Source organism: Limanda limanda, chromosome 21 (assembly GCF_963576545.1).
Source record: "Limanda limanda chromosome 21, fLimLim1.1, whole genome shotgun sequence".
Classification (NCBI taxonomy): Eukaryota; Metazoa; Chordata; class Actinopteri; order Pleuronectiformes; family Pleuronectidae; genus Limanda; species Limanda limanda.
In genome coordinates this window covers 17157421-17179045 of record NC_083656.1, presented here as the reverse complement: position 1 = coordinate 17179045, position 21625 = coordinate 17157421, and the positions used below count along the sequence as shown (strand labels likewise).

The 21625-nt window shown below is 41.2% G+C and overlaps 3 protein-coding genes and 1 non-coding gene across 5 annotated transcripts in view; 2 read left to right on the top strand and 2 right to left on the bottom strand.

The window, feature by feature from the left end:
* The window catches only part of spag9b (sperm associated antigen 9b), a 36068-nt gene extending 31079 nt beyond the window's left edge, over positions 1-4989 (bottom strand). Inside the window, exon 1 of the mRNA XM_061094634.1 lies at positions 4467-4989. Coding sequence (XP_060950617.1) covers positions 4467-4766 — 300 coding nt within the window. The 5' untranslated portion in view covers positions 4767-4989. The remainder of the gene's footprint in view (positions 1-4466) is intronic.
* A 1283-nt stretch (positions 4990-6272) lies between these two features.
* Positions 6273-15959, bottom strand: daglb (diacylglycerol lipase, beta). 2 transcript variants are annotated; one of them, XM_061094832.1, is made up of 16 exons: positions 15605-15959; positions 15237-15473; positions 14991-15142; positions 13852-14026; positions 13501-13768; positions 12652-12774; positions 12436-12563; positions 12123-12249; positions 11898-11981; positions 10379-10456; positions 10200-10280; positions 9617-9744; positions 8805-8873; positions 8373-8445; positions 8009-8262; positions 6273-7356 (listed from the first exon to the last, which is right to left on the bottom strand). In XM_061094832.1, exons 2-16 carry the CDS (start codon positions 15329-15331, stop codon positions 7161-7163), a joined length of 2031 nt encoding a protein of 676 aa, XP_060950815.1. In that variant the 5' UTR covers positions 15332-15473; positions 15605-15959; the 3' UTR covers positions 6273-7160. The 2 variants fall into 2 exon arrangements, with proteins under 2 accessions (XP_060950815.1, XP_060950816.1); XM_061094833.1 differs by having other exon boundaries at positions 15871-15959.
* Positions 15960-16194: 235 nt separating this feature from the next.
* trnaq-cug (transfer RNA glutamine (anticodon CUG)) lies at positions 16195-16266 on the top strand. The gene has a single exon. It is a non-coding gene; the product is annotated as a tRNA-Gln (tRNA).
* A 546-nt stretch (positions 16267-16812) lies between these two features.
* Positions 16813-20107, top strand: mrpl58 (mitochondrial ribosomal protein L58). Its single transcript, XM_061094834.1, has 6 exons — positions 16813-16974; positions 18202-18226; positions 18320-18379; positions 18571-18653; positions 19703-19872; positions 19956-20107. Exons 1-6 carry the CDS (start codon positions 16813-16815, stop codon positions 20038-20040), a joined length of 585 nt encoding a protein of 194 aa, XP_060950817.1. The 3' UTR covers positions 20041-20107.
* The last annotated feature ends 1518 nt before the right edge of the window (positions 20108-21625 follow it).

Below are 21625 nucleotides of genomic sequence, written 5' to 3'. Positions count from 1 at the left end.
CTGCCAAAATTAGAAGCCTAATATTCTAGTGTGTGCCAGGCTACTCATTTGCCTCCTTCGAGTAGAAAATGCTTTGGTATAGGGGGGAAACGTTCAATTTAAACAGTCTGAATGGGTTATCAATTTCTGTCATTGTTGCGATGGTTTAACCATGTGATTTGCAAATGGTATCAACTTTGACACACATTTTCAAATGACGAAATAAAAGGGCGTCTGTACTTGCATTTGGTAGTCAACAAAAAACTGGACTACAATGGAGTGTACAGCGGCAGTAGTATATACAACATTGGTGGAGGATTGGCTGCAGACACTTACAATTAAACAGCATAACATTATAACTCTGCCCATATTGTTCAGCAAGTAAGATGTCTTCACCTGTAAGATGTTTTTGCACAAAGCTCCAGAGTGTTGAGTAAAGATTTGACTGTTAATTTTACTTTTTGTGGGGAAATGTGGGAACACCTGGTAAATTTGCTTTAGTTTTGCATTCTAAAGAAACCACTGTCAAATATTTATTGATACACACAAAGAAAAAGAGGTGGTGACACACATATAACAAAAACAAAGTCACACCCTGCCAAGCCGCAGTGCAGATCTGAAATAAATGGCTGGGACAGTGAACTGTTCTGGGTATTAACTTCTCTCCATACAGTCACAACATACTATCGCCATAAATGCCACATCCTGAATTATGACTTTTCATTCAAGTTCCTGTGCTGACAAACACAGAAGATGACCTCAACTATAGAGAGGATGTCAAGTTAAAGGACAAGACCTATGACATCATGTCCCCATGACAATAATACTGATCACAGCAACATGAGAAGTAAGTGGCTGCCGGACTGAGGTATTTAACACACAGGAGCCAAAAGGGGAAAAGACCAATGAGCCCCAGCATACCAATGGAAAATCCCTTATGCACTGGCCTATGTAAAAGCTGTGGTAACATGCTACAACATGACTTACACTGTTAACACACTGCTGTGTGACCTGTTGTGCTTGTCATTCAACATTTAACTGTCAAATCAAATGTCAACTAGAAAACTACAACTGCACATGAACATATCAGGCTGTGACGTACAAATCCTGATATTTATCTACTTATTAGATCTATGCTGTTCTGTAATATTTTAATCCTGTTTCCAGCCTAAACGATGTTAGCCACCCCTGATTTTGCTTGGATTAGAAGTGTAAGAAGGCTGGAAAAATAATAAGACCGATTAAGCGCAAACCCCTTGCAGTACAGATGGCTGAGTGAGGGGCTGCTTGTTGGTATAATGCCCTAACATGAGGACCAGGGAGGATTAAGAGAAGAAGTGTGTTACAGCTTTAAAGCACAAAACACAACAGAAAAAAAGTGGGATCTGTGGCTCTAGTAGGACTTTAATAAACATGACCAATCATTTCAATCATATCGAAATGTAATGATTGGCTGACGTACCTGTATGTTACTAACAGACCTGCCTGCCTGCATGAACCCTGCCCGTGCTCTCACTGCACATGACCAGCGTCTTCAGCTGGAAAGACATATACCACTGAAGCAGAGACGGTGGACAGAAGTTAGGGAACAAGTCACTGAACAGTCGTCTCCTAGCAGTTGTCATGCACTGTGCTTACATGTGTTTTCAGGGCTTTGGCAAGAGGATTGATGGGAGGGGCTGGGTTGTATTGGTTGCATTTTTTCAAAGTGTAGCCTGCTCTTCTTATTTTTCCTATGGTTAACCACCCTAGCTTTAAGTTATTATTTACAGGAAAATTTATTTCTCATAAAGTTTGAATTGAGCTGAAAATAACAAACATACATTAAAGGTCTTACTGCATGAATGTAAGACATGTTACCATTAACAGTGATCAAATTACTCCTGTAAGTGACTAAGCAGGGAGGTTTAGTCACAGCAGGAGTCACTGAGGAGCATGCCACATAGTACTTTCAAAACAAAAGCATGCAAATAGTGGACAAAGTTTAAGCCATATTAAAACATTAAGTAGTAATTACTACTCGCATTACTTAATTTATTTTTAACAGTAATGTGCAGTTACATCAGAGTCTATCACCACCTGGATGGAAAGATCTATAAACTGCAGTTTTGTCAGGTCACTATGCACTTGCCAGCAGCACAAGTTAAAGGTTCACTAAGCAACAGACTGCTGTCACTTCATTTCTGAATTCTTTCAAGGCAAGATAATGACATACACTTGATAAGCAGCCACATTTATTTAAATAAATTTAATAATAATACATTTTAAATCCATTTTAAGTCTCCATTAATAGATAAGCTATTTTCCATCTAATTTCCCTTGATTTAGGTCTGTGGTTAAACGTTCATTGTTTAAGATTTTATCGTCTTTTGCTTGCCATCTATTTTTACTTCACAAAAAAATGTTTAACCAATGACTTAACTTGAATGATTCCTGTGAAACACATTGCAATCTTTATCACTTGTATCACTAATACTATCATAGCATTGTTAGTGTGGGCAAGTTTTCATTACAGTACAGTCAGCGAGATCTGCATATATATTTGGATAAGAGGGAACTCATCGCTCATTGCTAACAATAGGTGGTGTTAGTCTGAGTGCGAGAGGAAACATGACGACATGTATTTACAGGAGCACAGCTGACAGTTATGTTTGTCCTGGTAGTCTAGCAGAAAAGAAAAACATGCAATCAGTGAAGCTCTTGCTTCAGATTCTACACATGCGTTTTGTCTGCGAATTCAAGACTTATAGCAGATCTCTTTGTGAGGAGGAACGATTTGATGTAGCAAGAGACAGCACCAAAACTGCATGACAGTCAGGAGAAATTAAGTGAGAAAGTCATAAAACAATAGCATTACAATGAAGTAGGAAGGATGTGTTACGGGTCAGGGAAGAACCCAATCAATTATTGTCTAAATCCAGATAAGGGGGTGGATCCAGGATATACTTACACTTCCTTTAATATTACGAAAATTTATTGCATTTAATTCCACATTTTGGTGAATTTCCCTAGATATAATGGAGCTTCTTCTTAATGTAGACATCATTAGAGTGCCAATATAAAAAGATGCAATTTTGTCAGGATCTGGGAATTGATTTCGGATTTTGTGAATGAATATATGTATTTTTATATGGGTGATCTTTATTTGGTTATTGTAGTCACAAATATCCCTTCCAACTGTTTTAGAGAATGGATATTTTGCATATGTTTATGGTAAACAATTTGCAGAACATTTCTGTGCACAGGGTAAGTGTATCTGACACAATAGATGCATGTGCAATATGGCGGAGGTGTGCACTCTCAGATTGCCCTTTATAGTGACAAGATATTACACAGCTCAAAGTCTGCACTCGCTCTCAATGAAATAAAAGGAAAGTGAGCAGCGAGGACATAACAGTGCTGTTACATATTAGGTCTGATTACTTTTATACAGCATCTCCACAATTTTCGTACAGGGCAGTGGGCCTTCGTCTAAAACCAATACAAACAGCTCAAATTAAGTTTTATCTCAGAACTGCCACAACTTCAGAAAACATATTTCTGTACACAAATAGAGAGGACTGAAGGGGAAGTGATAAGGGAAATACCCATAAGAGTATGCATGACTGGGTTGAATGAAGTGACATGGCTCCTGCAATAATGTATCTGCATGTGAAGTCTTGTGCAATGTATGTCATGATTCTGTCTTTTTATAAGTATATTTTACAAGAATATTCATATGAATGTCTTTTTTTCTTTGAGTGAATGCTCTTTTTACTTTGCTTGCTGTGTGAATGCACTCCCTGGACGGCTGAAAATAACCTTGTTGTGCTCTGTGCAATGACAACAAATAGGATCTATCTATCTGTGGGACTGTGATTAGACCTGATCACTGGGATTCACTTGTTGCATTAGTAGGGGGAGTGACACAAAGCCAGTGCTTCAAAACCAAATCAGTGGCTGCTTTGCAAATACCTGAGGCGTGACTGCAAATCACTGTTGAGGTATAACAAGCTAACCTACAAGTGGTGTGTGAAATCCTCCAGGCTGTCCCAGAGAGCAGCACCCGTGTTGACACACAGTCCCAGTACAGTGGTACAGGCTGTTCTGCAGCATTGGTGATGTGTGTGTGAACACTTTTTTTTTTTAGAAACCTCAGCACATCCAACTGTGATTCTTTCCACTGATTGTATTTGATCGCATAATGTTTGCCCCCGTGTGACATAGAAAGACTCTGAAACCCGTTTGTAAACTGCAATTCCTCAAAGATTGTGTACTTTGAGGGGTGTGTAGGAATGCCGAATTAAAAGAAGAGTTATACATTTCTTAAAAAACACTTAATTCGCAGTTAATGAGATTTGATATGGAGATGATAAGCATCTCGAAAGTTAATTGCCATATTTTGGAATGGAGTTCCGCGTCCAGGCTTCGAATCAAAGTGTACAACGCGGTTGTTAATCTGTAATCCGGGGTCTGAATGAGTTTGGCGGCTGTGTCGGTGCACCCACCTCCTCGGCGTGTTTCCTCAGAGCCTTCTCTCGCTCGTACTGGGTGACCAGCTGCTCGTTGTCCTCCTTCAGCAGCTCCAGCTCCACTTCTTGCTCCTGGTTGACAGCGATCACCGAGTCCAAGTTCTCCAGCACGGCGACGACCAGCGGCATCAGCTCCTTCACCACGTCCTCGCCGTACCTCTCGATGAGCCGCTCGAACTCGCGGTAGATGGAGCTGGCCAAGCCGGACACCCGCTCGGACATCATGGCAGAGCCGCCAGAGTCGTCCTGGTACAGCACCACGTCGTCCAGCTCCATGTTCACCCCGCTTCGCTGCGCTCTCCCCCGGCTAACGTTGACGAGCTAGCCGCGAGCTTCAGCTGGCCAGCGGCTGTCCTGTCCGCCTTCTCACTTTGGAGCGCAACAAAACAAAACTGCCCCTAAAACCTCGCTCGCATGGTGTTTGTCGTCCAGATGCGACTTTACACTTTATATTTATATGTTTGAGAAAGTCTCATGTGTGTGGACGGCTGAGTTCCAAGCTGCTAGCCGGAGCGCTAGCGACACTGAAAAGTCTTCACTTGGCTCCTGGTGAGTTTCCCTGTCCAACAGATGATCCTGCCGGTGCCTTCAGGTGCTGTCGGGAAAGTGGAAACCTCTCAGTGGTTAGCGCCACAGAGAACACGATGCTGTCTCAAAAAGCTACGAGTCATTACACGCAATAGACGCACAACAGCACAGCGATGTTGCCGAGTGGCATCAGGCACAACAAATGGACGCTACCAGCCCTGTAGTGAATAAACTGAGAGAATAATTCCCCCTGACCTGTTGCTCTCATACATTTCTGTTGTGTAACGTTTGAGGGGCGGAGATCATCACCCATCTACCCATTAGTAAAACATCGTAAAAAACACACGTCAAATCGGGGCATGTTCCGCTGTCATGTGTCACATTCACCGCCCTGGTAAATAAAAAGAAAGTTATTGTTTAGAGCTCATTTCTCTCACAAGGAGTCCTTCAGACGGATCGTTTGTTCACAGGCAACAGAAGGAATCTGTTGTTGAGCCAACTCCTAATACTGTGTACATAAACTATCCCCATTGGAATTTATCCATGTCCGAACTCTGGAACAGGAGCTTACGAGCAACACCTGAATGTGTCACATGTCAGTGCCTGGACGTCCCTGTGACGTAACATACTAAAGAGGGATGTAAGGCAAACTAATCCATAGAGATGTGTTCATTGATACATTTCATAACTGCTCACACGCCCCTCCCGTTGACTAATATGGCTTCAGCCTGGAGATTAATCTCACTGTTTAGGATTTGAGAAGGTTACTCATTTTCCCACAGGTTTAACAGGTTGTTTTCATCATTTTAAGAAGATAACTAGTATGGCATTCGGTAGAGCCCATACCTCCACCCAGGGCCAACAGACCCCTGATGAAGCCCTAATGAAACTCCATAACTTCACAAAATACTCAATTATCACAATGAGCCAGTGAGCTTGATGTTATTGCTGACTTTGCTGTTTGGGGTCATATGCCAAGTGGTAAGGCCATTAGATGACAGGTTCATGAGATATGTGTTCAACATACAGACGTTTGTGGAATATTAAAGAAAATTTGAAATTAAAAAATCCTGGATTCACCACCCAAAATGCAAGCTAATGTAATGATTTCTTCCCTGAACCATTCCACATCCTTTTCCCTGGTTTCACGGGAATCCATCTAATCGTTTTTGAGTAATCCTGCTAAATAATTGACCAAAAAAAGACTAAACATATCCTCCTTGGCGGAGGCAATAATAAACAGATGAAGAGCACTTCAAGAGAAGCTTTTATTTGCACAGGAGTCCAACGCATTTCATTGAGTATGTGAAACAGTTATGCAGGCATCAGTTTATTGAAACTTAAATATATTACCTGAAATAAAAGATGCAATATCCATGGCAAGTAAACAATTTTCCACAAAATGAACAATCTTTCTATCATCTATCATGTTTAAACCAAAACCGTTCACGATTCAAACTGCAGTGAATCGCGAAGTTTACAACTTACTGTAAACACAGGACACTCTTCAGAGTTTCTGAAAAACCATTCTGACTTTTTCTGAAATGCATAGGCACTGTTTACCCTGATGTCTCAAGATGTTAAACACAGGACAGACTAACCACAGTTACTAATACAATGGAGACATGAAGCTGAAGTCCACATGTGGAGGTGAGAGTTACCTCCACATCCTCACATCCAGAATGAGGCTGTTCCTCAGTCATTTCCACGTTTAAGGAAGACCAGAGCCGACACTGCTGCGTGCACGAGGAAGGGGGGGGGGGGCCTCCACCATACATACACACTCACACACAAACATAAGATGTAGAACACTGAACTTTGCACTACAACGGCACAATGCACATTAAAAAATCATGGCATATTTTGCTCCTGAAGTAACTCAGGGAGAGCAGGGAGAAAGCAAATTATTTACATCAAATAATTAAAAGTGCAATTTAACAATCAAGTCTTGGTGCTCCAGCATGTTTCTTTTCATTCATGCAGATCACAACAGATAAATCTTTTATGTGTTTTCAATTTTTCATTACAATCAACTCCAAATGTATGTTCTTAAAAGCCTGATATTAAGACCTGGGACCAACATGGTTATATACAGGCGTAGGCTTAGCAGACAGGACAGTGAGTCAGTGTGTTTGGAACACGTCAGATAGTGTTGTGCTGGCTGATGTTGACAGACGACGGGCAGAGGGAGAAGGGCCTCTCGCTGGTCAGACTGTTGAGCGCTCGGAGCACAGCGTCAGGCATGTGATCCGAAAGCATCCTGGGGCTGATCAGAATGCTCCTGAACGCCATTTCATTGGCCCACTCAGCGCGGTACCTGACCTGGGAAAAACAGGATCTGAAGAAGAGGCAGAGAAAGAAAAAAAAATAACTTTGGTGGCTTGTCCTCTTCCCGTCAGACGCTCATACACATCTTGAATTCAGTTTGTACTGTATGTGAGTATTGGGGAGGGGACGATGTTCAACCTACAGTGAAAAAACAATTTAATTTACAAATATTTAAAAAAAAATTTTGGTCATTTCGTTTTCATGTCCTGTGGTGTCATGTATTTCACGGGGCACGTCCCTCGAAATTTCTTCTATCTTCACATTGCTGTTTTTAAAATCCCTATCACTATGTTAAACACCATCAACATCTCCAGAAATACAATACACTTAAAATAGCGAGTTTTAACAAAGGCTCAGTTATGCAGTGAGGTTGGCCTGCCTGCTTGCTTCTTTGCCTCTTCTATCTATCTATCTATCTATCTATCTATCTATCTATCTATCTATCTATCTATCTATCTATCTATCTATCTATCTATCTATCTATCTATCTATCTATCTATCTATCTACATCCTCAAGCGTGATAATATTTTGCTGGAGCACCATTGTGCATCCTGGCCTTAGCGCCACTGCTAAAGAAGGAGGAGCACAGCAGGACTTATCTAAGCCTATAAATTATAAATTATTTTTCAATTGATCGACAAAAAGACCTTTAAAGACATACCTCCGTGACGGCCCGTCCTCTGTGATGTGCATAATTCGTCCAGGTAGGAACAGGGGTAAATAGGCCGCCTTGTGGGCAGGCGAGTCATCGGATGCAAGGCTCTGATAGGATGACGAGTGGCGAATCATCAGTGACTCCTCCCCCAGCAGCGGCTGGCTGAGCTCCTCCTCCCTCCTGTTGTCCATCTCCGTGGGGAAATCGTCCGGGTCTCCTCCAAACAGCTCATACCAAACTCCCTGCAGCAGGATCCGGTACTGAGACACAGACAGGAAAAAAAGACAAATAAAAAAATAAGGTACAGAGAAACTGTGTTTACTGTTGTGAGAAGATGTCAAAACATGACTCTGCACTGAATGGTTATTACTTTGGGCTTATTGCAGTTTGAAACTATTTTAAGGATCCTTCTCTTCAGATCCTCCATGTTAGGAATGCTGAGCCTGTACAAAAACAAAGAGAACAGAATGATTAACACATAGAGGGAATAGTGCAAAGGGGCAAATGCAGCAATGAAAAAAGGAACATGCGAGTCATACTCTCCTTCTGTAATAACAGGGCAGAGCCAAATATAGAATGTCCATCACACAGCAGCCTATAATAGTCTGTGCACCACAGCACATTCATATTGGCCTTTTTTGGGAGACATGAGTTTGCAGTGCTGCTAATACGAATTTATCTTCAGTGATGCACAATGTCACAAGAAACTGGCAGGTATCAACACACAATGTTTACTCATGATTCATTTTAACACGATGGAATGACTAAGAACTATATGAGGAGTAGAAGGCATCAGTGTTACCTGGGAACCAGATCCCTTCCCAACACGACAGACACCACAAAGTCCTTGGAGTAATCAGCTAAGGCTTTACTGAACAGGCAGAAAAGACACAAAAGAAAACACAACACATTGGAAGGAGAATTCAACAATGAACTTCAGTTAATTTGTTAACAAAAGTTACGTGTCTATTAATTCCAACTAGAGATGTTCTGGTACTGATGTCAGCATCTGAAATACCTCTGATATTGTTGGGTATCAGAGTTCAAGAATCTTTGTAAATTAAATTGAGTAATTGTGGTGTAGACCTACACTTACTTATTTGTTGTTGTCAAATACAACTGTGTTATTACTATGTTATCATTATACATCTAGATTACATGTGTATGTCTTCATTCAATAGCACCTTACATGTTTTTTATCTCACAGTTTTCTTTTGTTACACCTCAACATTTCATTCGGTATATTTCGGAATTTAATATTATAATTCCTTCTTCCATAAATTATTTTTGGTAAAACTGTTGTCTGATTTGTGTGAATGCACTGACAGGATTGCTATTCAATGTTGATGTTCTCTATGCAATGACCGTAAAGGGAATTTTAATCCATTCTAAAGATTAAAAATCAATGCCTATAACCTTTTACAATAATTTCTGCTGTGTGGGTACATTTCCAGGAGCACTACTAGCTCAAAGTCAGTGATTATGTCCGGGTCTGTCACCAGCTTGTTCATTGCCTTTATTTTATTTATATATTATACCAATAAATTATATTTTTGCCAAACTTTGTGTAAAATATGACCCAGCTTCAGATTGTACTGTCCCAGCTAACCTTACCTCAGGAGTCCCCCTGGTGGAGAAAAGGCGTAGCACTGCAAGTTGGGGAAGGAGTTGCGCAGGAGTAGGGCCAGCAGTGAAGCTGTGCCAGCGCCCAGACTGTGACCAGTGATGACCAGTTTATACTCCTGCAAACACAAGAACGAGCAAACAGGCAGGAAAGTTAATCAGAAGATTATTCACAAACCATTTTCTCCGCAAATCTGATGCTCTTCACAATAAACAGCAAATATCACAATTTAATAATAAGCCTGTACACCCAGAAAATACGACCCATGTGTTTTTTGTTTTCTGCTTCGACACGTTCAATTTGGAAGAAAACAAATATCTGAACAAATGGACATACTAGTTCATCGAGATAATTGATTAAGCATAGATAAGACTTGGTCATTATGTTTGTCTTAGTTCAGGCTAAGGTGTCATTTCATTCCAGTCTCAGCTGCACCATCCCTGTAAACTGGTTCCATTGATAACATCTAATTTCCTCCAAATAGGATTTGCCAGCAGGGGTCCAATTGAGATAAAGCATGACGACGTCCTCTGTGGCTGAAATGCAGCTCCCAGCCTCAGCGTCACTTCTTACCGGTGCGACGGAAAAGGCCTGGTTCAGGATTCCATCCGTGACCAGCTTCTTGTAGATGTAACTGGCCGCCTGGTACATGCCCTGCATAGGTCAGGGGGAGGACAGCAGCATTACTCTCTACTGGAACACACGTTACAGATTAAGACATGAGGACTGTCTACAAAGAAATGGGCATTTACCTTGTGAGCGTAGCAGGCTCCCATCACTCCTTCTATAGGCAGGTTCTCACACTCAGTCGACAGGTCTGTCAGGACGTCCTGCAGGACATAAACACCGAGATACACAATGTACTAAAAAAGTGGCACTGCAGGTGAATTTGTTTAACTAAATTATATGACTGTTCTTTGATTAAATACATTGACGCTGGTTTTAAAATCACATTTCTTAACAAATTTATAAAAGAAAATTAATTTATGGGTTGAACATGGCTCATAACGCCACCTAGTGTTTCAGGGTTATGGTTAGGGACCTAAAAGGGCCCATAGAGTCAGCTGTTTGGGACTTTTCTTCATCATGACATTTATAAATATTTAAAAAGGTAAGCACCCTCTCATGAAAGGCGGGCGGCCCTCTGCTACACGCGACCGCTCATGAGTGGAAATCTGGAAAGCTGCCATCCTTTTCTGAAACTAAACCCCTAATCCACTACATCGTCTGCCATTCTGAGACGTCGCCTATCCTCTCCTGGCCATCAGATGTCGCTCTCTCTCACACACACACACACACACACACACACACACACACACACACACACACACACACACACACACACACACACACACACACACACACACACACACACACACACACACACACACACACACACACACACACACACACACACACACACACACACACACACACACACACACACACACACACACACACACACACACACACACACACACACACACACACACACACACACACACACACACACACACACACACACACACACACACACACACACACACACACACACACACACACACACCATTTGAACCACTGACTGAAACTGCCGCCTGTACCAGCAGCTCCGATGGCTCGAGACATCCATGGTCTTGGCCGAGAGGAAACTCCAGGGCCTCTACTGCATACAACATTTCTGTCGAAATAATGTGTCTGCTGCTGCTGGAGTCCTAACTTAGCTTTAGCAAGGTAATTGGTATGTCTGTGAGGGCGGTTAGGCATGTCTCAGTTACGCCTCCAAGCACTGGGTTTTTTGTTTCATTTTCAGTGAGAGAGACAAAAATTTGGTATTGAATGAATGAAATCCTCTGTTGAATATTGTCAACCACAGTAAACCTTAAACCTTCACAGTTTTGATGTGTAACCATGCCCTCACATAAGCCCACACTTATTCACTTACTTCCCTCTTCGTATTTTAATTTCTCTCAAGGAGATGTAGACCAAATGGCACCTATGTTTATCACTCTATTTAGACACTACTCAGTCATCGTACGAACAGGGATGTGATACTGAATATTAAGAGGAAATGGGAGGGCAAGAGCATGCATTACAAAGGTCCCACCGATGTCATTACAGAGAAAGAAAAAATTATCTAAATCCCCCTCTCACATTTTCACATGACAGAACCCAGTATTTGTTCTAAAAACACAAAGTTTAATACATCAAACCAAAAGAAGACATATGAAAATAACATTTTACTTAGTAAGATATCATGTAGTTCCAACTCACCTTCAGTGACAGTGTTCCTCTGATGGCCACCAGAATGGCCTCTTGCTTGTGATCCAGAGCCACGAAAAAGGGGATCTCATAGATCTGCAAAAAAAACGTGCTTATTTAGATGATCAACAGACTATGAGCCCAAAGTTTGAGGTACATTGACACTGTTAGAGGGGTAGCGACCTCTAGAATTAAAACTCAGAGAAGCATTCCTGCCAGGGTGCAGGTAATTCCTACCTGGTTGTGAAAGCTGACGTAGATGAAGTCTCTGTACTGCAAACCAGTGCTCTGCAGGATGGAGGAGAAGTGACAGCCAAGGTGGTCTCCTCCGACGATGTCATACTCAGCTGCATGACTCCTACAGCTGTAACCCACATACACACAAGTGTTACCATCCTGAGACTTAATTAACCTTTATTTCTGGCTACAAGACCAAAAAAAAGAGAGGGGCCCTGTTGCTGTATAACTCATTTGTAAGCTTATTATAATAAAGCAGGTTAAACTAATCTAACCTGGTAGCTCCTCTGATTTGACATTGGGGTCATCTTACCAGTCTCCACTGAGTTTGCAGGGCCCGGTGAGGGGATTGGAGAAAATGTACAGTGGCCAGCCATAAGCTGCTGCAGCAAACTGCATCCAGTGAGCTGCTTTCTCCAACTCTGTCTCCAAATCTTCTCCCTTCAAACAGTAAGAGAAAAGTCACAGTACAAACTAATGTCAGGTCAGATGTCTAGTGCAGCTACATGACTGACAGGATGGTACTTACAATGGGAGAGGATGGACTGTGAGGCACTATCTCGTCTGGGTCCCTGCTTTGCTCCATTTTATCTTGCTCCTGGTGCAGCAGAGCCAAACCAGCTGCTATGTCACTGGGGACCAGATCTGTGTCCTGTCACACACACACAAACACACACGTAAACACACACACACACAACGCATATTATAATGAGTTTTGTTTAATGACTTTTACTTTACATTTCAAACAATTTGATTTCATCTTTCTCTGTGTATTATATATTACTAGTGCAGTGCCTGGTGAAAGCCTGCCTGTTCGGAATGGGCTGTTTGTTTAGCCAGTGGTGATGCTGGTTGCAGATTTCTTTCCGAAACTGTAAAAGTGACCTGCAGTAATTGAGCCACAGAGAGAACAGACCGGCTGCAGGACTCAGGACTCAGATCCCTGGAGCTGCGCCACCTTTGCAGCACAAAGAGCTGTTCCCCTATTTTGTGAAAGTTCGGAAAATCTCAACTCAGTATGCGGAACCCTGAACGGGAGAATCAGCTGTCGATGCCGTAGATGTGAATGTGCTGTAGTCGTGATAAACAACTTTTTTTGATAAGTCCACGCTTCCAGTGCTACTGGTCACCTGTTTATATAAAGTTTATTAATATTGAATGTATAGCATGTCCAAATGGCATCGAATTCAATCCGGCACCTCCTTGGGCCCTTAACAATACTAATGTAAAGTGTGAAACCGATAACATGAACGATTCTCGAAATAGGAATAGACGGAAAGACTGAGATTTGGGGAATTAGTAGATAGATATTATCCAAGTTTGCAAACCCACTGACTGCCAGTTGTAGCAAAAGAAAAAAAGTGAAGATTGCCCTTACCGAGAAGAATCCGCCAAAGAGCTGGGAGATGCTGGAGAACGCCGCTCGGTGGCTTTCATCCTGCGGCAGACAGCAGCACAGGAGCCGCAGCCTGCTCTCCCACACCTTGACGGCGAGGGAGCGAGCTGTGGAGAAGAACTGGCGGCCCTCGGTGCTCTCCATGTCCCTTACTCCCAGAGGCTCCATGGCAGGGGGCTGAGGACGCGGGTTACCGAGGGGGTCAAACACAAACACCACGCCAACCGCCGTAAAGAGCAGGATGATCCAGCTGTCGTGATGAAGATAGGAAGATGACGTCTCAAAACAGTTTTTCGACCAATTTTAAAATGCTGTCATGGTGACGCAACCCACCTGGCGATCACTGCTGTGATGACAGAACCCACTGTGGCAAGATCGCAGCCTTTGCTATCGTCAGACACCCAGACGGCTCCCATACAGGCCCACACCAGCTCAGGGATGTAGAGGAGAGCTCGCAGGTACACCAGTGCAGGGATAGAGCGGCGCGGGCCAGGGTTTGTGATGGTTCCTGGGAAACAGTGGTGGAGGAAGTACTGAAGTTTTAGTACTTAAGTAAAAGTACAAGTACCCAGGAAAATATATACTTAAGTAAAAGTACTACATCAACAATCATACTTAAGTAAAAGTAAAAAGTACTTACTTTTAAATTTACTTTAAGTATTAAAAGTAAAAGTACTCACGCAATGGGTTGTCTATCAATGTCTAGGCTCTTCCATTTTGATAAAGAATGCAGATATAGCTACTGGTAATACTCATGCCTCTACAGATGTCACTACTAGTTATAATTATAAGCAACAACATTTGTTTATTGGAAAGGTTGGTGTACTTATTGTGCTTACAATCTGTAATACTGTTCACACTCGATCTTACAATTCTGCGGATGACAAGTTATTTACCAGGGTCAAAGGATCATAGACATCACTGACGGATGTTTTATGCGGTGTAGTACAGCTGACGATTATGACGTTGCAAAGGGTATAAGTGTATATTAATGCTTCAAATTCATTTTATCGATGTGCTGTCGTTTTACACTTGCATCCTCCCGTGTATATAGTATTGCATTTGATTTTTTTCTTTTTATATTGAGCTCTTTTATGTACCTAGTGCTCTTTTTGCATTGCTGAGCTGACCTGAACTTGATCTTCCACTACGATGAAAATACAGTACAAATGGTGAAGTATAGGTGTCTCCTTTTCCCTTTAAAAAAATGCACTGACAGTTCCTGCATTTAAGTTTACAGCTGCATTAATATGAAAAATGGCACCTGGGTACATTTAGTGTGTCAGTGTGTCAACATCTCCCGAACGTTCCTCAAAGGTTGTGTAAATAAGCCACTGTCTTGCAAGCTTCCTCCGTTGCATAAACCAGAATAACCTGTTTCAGACACTACAACTGATGTGGGCACGATTTTTAGTCTAATCACATTTAAACACTATGCTCACATGATGTTATTTAGTAGACAATTGATTTACCTTGGCCACTGACATAGACAATAGCCCATAATGACAGGATGATGAGCCCGAGCACAACCAACAGTCCCACCAGGTAGGTGTGAAGAACTCCTTTCCCGTTACAATCGAAGTTACCCCGGTGGTAAGTGTAGAGGATCAGAGTGCCGATCCACCTGAGGAGAAACGGTAAAGTCAATGAGTATTATCATTATTGTTATTATTATGATTGCTCCTCTGTTAATCCACGTTTGAGGGTAAGCCACATACCACAGCACACGGACGAACATCTCAAAGCAGCCGGGGAAAACCAGGTCGTCACTGGCGATCCCCCAGCGCCGACCGAACACCACCATTCCAGGCATGTTGCTGCTGAACGAGCCGAGATCTCCCAGTGATGGGAACCAAACCTTCCCACCGCTACAAAGTGGGCAGGATGCTGTTGAGCAATGGGCAGCTCACGTCACACATGACTTCACCCCGGAGCAGCAGCAGGAGCTACACGGGCTGGAAACGAGCCACGTTAGTCACATTCTACTTTCCAATATTGCCCAATCAACGAAAATTTACTCCTGCCTGCGGTGGGAGCTACAAGCTAGCGTTGTGCAGCAGTAGCGTGCTTTTAAGGCTAACGTTACCTATTTCGTTTTGGGTGTCCGAGTCCAAGATGTTAACGACCCGACAACCAACAGATGGACTAATGCTGGATAATGTTGGTTAGATAAGGTGGTTTACGACAGCTAGCAGACTGTATACTGTCGCGTGACTATCTCGTAACGTTTAGCTTTCTCGCTAAAAATACTCTTTAAGCTATTCTGAGAAAATAATCGTTAATCCCACAAGACAGAGGCTACTATTGTTTATCTATTTATATACCGACGCCTGGCATCTATCCCAACGCTACCTGTTGGGTTAAGGAGGTTGAATACAATCAAATGGTTAAACAGAGGCGCTGGTTTGTTTTGTTTCTCTGTAAAGGCGAGTGTCTGACCGTCGATGAGACCCGATTGAAACAGGGACCGTCAAATGACAGTTCCGTTTTTTTCGTTCCGCTGCAGGCACGTAACACAAGTCCCTCCTCATGGCGGGTTGGGATCAGGCGGTTAAAAGTGGACTCGTTGTCATAGATGTAAAATATTAATATCAAACCTGCTTCGTCTTTCCCACTTGAGTGTTATCTGTATATATAACTACTATATATTCTTTCATTATCTGAGGTAGGCACAGCGGTTCTATGGTGTAATGGTTAGCACTCTGGACTCTGAATCCAGCGATCCGAGTTCAAATCTCGGTAGAACCTGACTTTTGTGTTTTGCCAGCGTTAGCATTAGCGATCCTGAACAGGCGATGGTCCTGATGCACAAATGAACATCGACAGTTCCACTCAAATATTTTCATCTACAAGGGAAAATGTCTGGAAACAAGCACTGCATCGTTCTAAAGAAGTAAACAGCCAACAGAAACTACTGCTCAATTTAAATAAATGCTTTAGAATTTTAAGAAGACCCTTCACAATATCTCATGGTTTTCATTTTCATTTTGGAGGAATTTTATTTGACTCGTTATCTCTAATAGCTAAAAACCATTCTTGTTGTCCACTACAGTGAACATGTCGTGTTATTTGAATAAAGTTTTTACTTTTTTTAATCTTTTACTACATAAATATTTCATTTAAATCCGTAAAATATACTAATTAAAAAATGTTTTACTGGGTCTCAGTTTAAGGTAGTTTTGAATTGTCATAACAAATATTTAGTTTAGTAAGAAATAAATATTTGTGTTCACACTGTCAGTGTCTTTAGTGGAGAGTTGTTCATTGGCTAATGGTAAATGACGTCACACCAACATGGCGGCGCCCAGAGTGCGACAGTGTTATTTATTTTGTCGCATCGCAGGAAGAAACGTGATTCCACTGCAGATCAAACCTAACTCGGTTTTATCAGGAGACACAATCAACACGATACAGACGAGTGTTCGGTTCGCGAGCCGAGACTCAGAAGACACACAGGTCAGTGACATGTCGCTACGTTGGTACAACAGCCTTCTCTCTTCTTCAACGTTACAACATTATTTTGTTGTAATACAAAAGTCTTTATGGAGCCATCTATGATCTGGGCTGTCATAGATATAGAGCATAATTTGTGTACTCTATGATACCCAGGTCTTCATTGACCCTGTTCCTTCCTGATATTGTCCATCCCAGCTACATCACAACTTCGTTTCCATGGCTCCCTGAGACACATATAATGCAGAGTGAACACAACTGCACATTTATACAAACTGGATTTTCAGTAATACAGATTTTCCTCTTTCAAAACTGCAAAGGTTTAGTAGTTTTAGAAAACATTGATACGTGTGTGGAGATTCTCAGTCATCCAGGTACCTGGGACTCCCGGCAGTCAGACAGAACTGAAGAAGCCTCTTGGATGAGAGGGGAAAGGTCTTCAAGAAACTCAAATCAAGTCCAGCTGACCTTCTTTTTAGCTTGGATAAAACATTTATACACTTCAGTGTTGTGATATTATGTTTTGTGATACTCTGTCTATCACTGTCAATTTGTAATTAATAACAAAACACATCAGCAAATTAGTATGTCCCTCCACCAAGGTTCAACAGTCTCCTTAAATTCAATCAAGCTGCACCAACCTTAGACACTCAGAGATCTCAGTTCCCTAAATGTGCCAGGTTTGTTTTTTCATCAAGTTCCAATTATGCATGATATGACAATTAGGAATTCCCTATGAAAAAAAAAAGAAAAAAAAGTGAAAAATGTATTCCCGGATCCGCCACCTGATCCAGTTCCACACCAAACTTTTACGGGTCCTTCTCTGACCTCCGCCAGATCAGACAAACACACAGAACACAACACAATGACACACAAAAGCTCAACAGCATTAACTTCTAATGACACAGGGATTATCTGCTATTTACGAGGCTTGAGCTGACCTAAGGTCCGTCTGGTCAACAGGAAGGAAATGTTGACTGAACACATTGTCTTATTTGCTTTCGTTTTCATTTTCTTTTTTGTTGTTTGTTGATTTGCACTTCAGGGCCACCGTATCTGAATGCTTTCCAATACACAACCCTGCAGAGATACGGGTTGGCTGCAAGAACAAATCAATAAAATCAGATAAAATCAAATAAATTCATAAAATTGTAAATTAACTGTGTCATAGACTAAAATCCTTGATGTACAGTAGGGCAATAGATTCATTCAATCATTTTTTATTTTCAGGACACTCAAGTGCACATTCCAGTGGGTAAATACATATCTATTTTTACCAAAACAGAACAAGTAAGTAACTTCTTTTTCTTTTTTTAAACAGTGTTTTTATTCTCCTTCTTGCTTGTAGAGCGTCTGATCGTGTCCTACAGCAGAAGCAGTGGTCCTGGTGGTCAACATGTCAATAAAGGTTCAAACGTTTGACTTTATTATTTACTAAATTCCTCCTCGGTAGATAATAATATTATCACCCAAAACGACAAATGACTACCGACACTATTCACAAGGCCTTGAACTTTGAATGTGTTCTGTCATGCACACTATGATCCTTCTATGTATGTGTGTTTAATAAGTCCTGTGTGATAACATCTCAATCCACAGTCAGCACAAAAGCGGAGGTTCGATTCCACGTGAAAACAGCCGACTGGATCCAAGAGGACGTGCGACAGAAAATCTTTGAAAAGGTTTGTTTCTAAATGTTGTTGCATCAGGAAAGTGTCCAAACCATCCATGACATCTGTGAAACCAGTGGAGTCTAGTGATATATATTTTATGATTTATTTGATGGAAAGGCCAGATCATATGTACTCAATCTCCCTTAATTCTGACAAACAAAGTGAAAATATATCCATTGATCCGTTTTTACACATGTGTATCCCCTACACCAATTGAACATCAAAAGTAGGTTAGCATATGATTCGACTGAAAAGTAAAACACTGACAGAAAAGCTGACACACAAAAACTTGAAATGTGACATACCTCTCCCATTGAATACAACATAAGAAAGGGGAGAGGTGAAGCGGGAGACACGCTTATGAGCAGGGGTCCAACTAAAAGTGGACGTATGGGTACAGGATGTCACCAGATGCTCCACATTGACACTGGAGGCCTATACATGCCAGTTATAACTATGAACAAAGATTTTGAGTAACTGTAACAATAAAATAAATAAAAATGGACATTGGATTCTGTACCACAATACTGCTGTAGAACTGCATTGTTACACTTAAGTGTGTTTCCTAAAAAATCATTAGAACTAGTTCCTGAAGTCTTTGGAATGACCTGGTTTTCTGTTTTGATTGGTCATAAAATGTCATCCACTCTTCATCTAAGTCTTCAGTTTAAACTACTGAAACACAAAAAAGTCAACGTTTTCATGTGTTTACAGAAGACGTCCATCAAACATTCCCAGTGCTGGCGGGAAAAGTATTGTTCCTTACAGAACTGCCATATTCCTAAGAAATATTGCTTAGATTTCAGTAAACACATGAACAATAGAATTGTGTGTTATTAGCTTAAGCACATTGTGTGTGTCTATACTTATGACTTAAGACTGGATGTGATTGGCTCTGTTGAGGTCATTCCACGGCATCTCTATTGGGATTAGGTCTGAAGTACTGTTTATATCGGAATAACATCTATATTTGCTGCTGTTTGTACTGTTGTACTTTTTACAGTACATTGTGAAATCACCAATAGCAAACATACTTGTTTTCTGCATTGTTGGCACAGAACCAAAACCGCATCAATAAGGCCGGTGAGCTGCTGGTGACCTCCGAGCTGAGCAGGAGTCAGCACAGAAACCTCTCAGACTGTGTACAGAAGATTTCTGCCATTATCACCGAAGCTAGCAAGAAACCATGTGAGCCAACAGAAGAAGACGTAGCTGTTAGGGCGGCCAGGTACTACCTCGTATCAGAGCACATTGGGTTTTTTTCTGTTCCCTTTGATCGTCAATGTGTCTAATGTGAGATATGTTGTGCAGGTTAGAGAAGAGGAACAAGGAGCGACTCAAACAGAAGAAGATTAACTCAACAATCAAGCTTAGCAGACGAGTGGATTTTGACTAATTGATTTACACCTGTTTCTACCTCCCATCATTGTTTTGTCAATAATAATATATCAATAGCAATGATATCTCCTGTGTTTTGTCATTAATTCTGTAAAAAAAAAAAAAAAATCAAATTTTCCTTGTAAACCCCAGATAATTGTTCTAACGACTCTAAGGAAGAAGGTAGATGTCTTCACATTTCACTCATCTTTCATATATTTATATATCTGTCTTTTTCTTGCGATTATACATGAGCAATAAGTAAAGTCGCAGCACAAACAATTCAATATTTAAAGGGAGAGTACATCCAAAAATTGAAATTCACTCATTATCTACTCCCCACTATTCCAATGGAAGGGTAGGTGAAGTGTTTTGAGTCCACAAAACCCTTCTGGAGTCTCAGGGGTAAACTTTGTTAGAGACGAATCCAATACAATGAAAGTGAATGGTGAGTCCTTCAGATAAATAAAACAACAGAAAAAAACATAGCATGCCTTCATACTGCTCATGTGGTGTCATCCAAGTGTCTGCAAGCCCCGACATTCATATTGGACTTGAAGCGGCGTGAGAGGATATTTACTTCTTATGAATATAATCTAATCCATTTCCTTTTCAATTATGCATTTTGTATATGCTCCATGTCAACAGTTTATTTTGAAAAAATGCTTTGGATGCCTTTACCACAAATGTCAGTATATGCGCGCAGTAGAATTTCTGTGTCGGCTGATTTGATCACAGAGACGCGAGTGTCGGCTGGCTTGACCACAGTCCCTCCATTTGAGTAGTGATGATTAGATAATGAGTGAATTTTCATTTTCTATGTGAACTATTCCTTTAACATCAAGTATCTCCAGAACTGCCAACTTCTAATAAAATTAATTAAAATGCACATTGGATTCTGCACCACAATACTGCTGTAGAACTGCATTGTTGCACTTATGTGTGTTTCCTAAAAATCACAAGAACTAGTTCCTGAGGTCTTTGGAATGACCTGGTTTTCTGTTTTGATTGGTCATAAAATGTCATCCACTCTTCATCTAAGTCTTCAGTTTAAACTACTAAAACACAAAAAAGTCAACGTTTTCATGTCTTTACAGAAGACGTCCATCAAACATTCACAGTGCTGGTGGGAAAAGTATTATTCCAACAGTTTATTTTGAAAAAATGCTTTGGATGCCTTTACCACAAATGTCAGTATATGCGCGCAGTAGAATTTCTGTGTCGGCTGATTTGAGCACAGAGACGCGAGTGTCGGCTGGCTTGACCACAGTCCCTCCATTTGCGTAGTGGTGATAAGATAATGAGTGAATTTTCATTTTCTATGTGAACTATTCCTTTAACATCAAGTATCTCCAGAACTGCCAACTTCTATTCATATGCATACATAGCTTGAATAATAATTATAATAGCAGCTTTTAATGTCCGTTTTCTTCTTTAAATTAGGTCTTATTAAATTGGTAGCATATTTCATCCATTCTCCGGAGCTCCATAAACTTCTCCAGTTCCAGTCTGGAAGAGAAAGTCAATCTCTCCATCTTATAAACAGTATTTAACACCTCCACCCAGTACTCTATCTTAGGTACCTCTGTCTTCAGCCACTTTCT

Bases quoted from the DNA above. Each gene is read 5' to 3' on its own strand.
- daglb (XM_061094832.1), bottom strand. From the start codon at position 15,331: ATGCCTGGAATGGTGGTGTTCGGTCGGCGCTGGGGGATCGCCAGTGAC. The intron at 14,027-14,990 runs GTAAATCAATTG...ACTGTTTCCCAG, and splicing joins TGTCTATGTCAGTGGCCAAG to GAACCATCACAAACCCTGGC. The intron at 10,457-11,897 runs GTGAGTTGGAAC...TATGTCCTGCAG, and splicing joins GAGGAACACTGTCACTGAAG to GACGTCCTGACAGACCTGTC.
- mrpl58 (XM_061094834.1), top strand. From the start codon at position 16,813: ATGGCGGCGCCCAGAGTGCGACAGTGTTATTTATTTTGTCGCATCGCA. The intron at 16,975-18,201 runs GTCAGTGACATG...TTTTATTTTCAG, and splicing joins GAGACTCAGAAGACACACAG to GACACTCAAGTGCACATTCC. The intron at 19,873-19,955 runs GTACTACCTCGT...TATGTTGTGCAG, and splicing joins GTAGCTGTTAGGGCGGCCAG to GTTAGAGAAGAGGAACAAGG.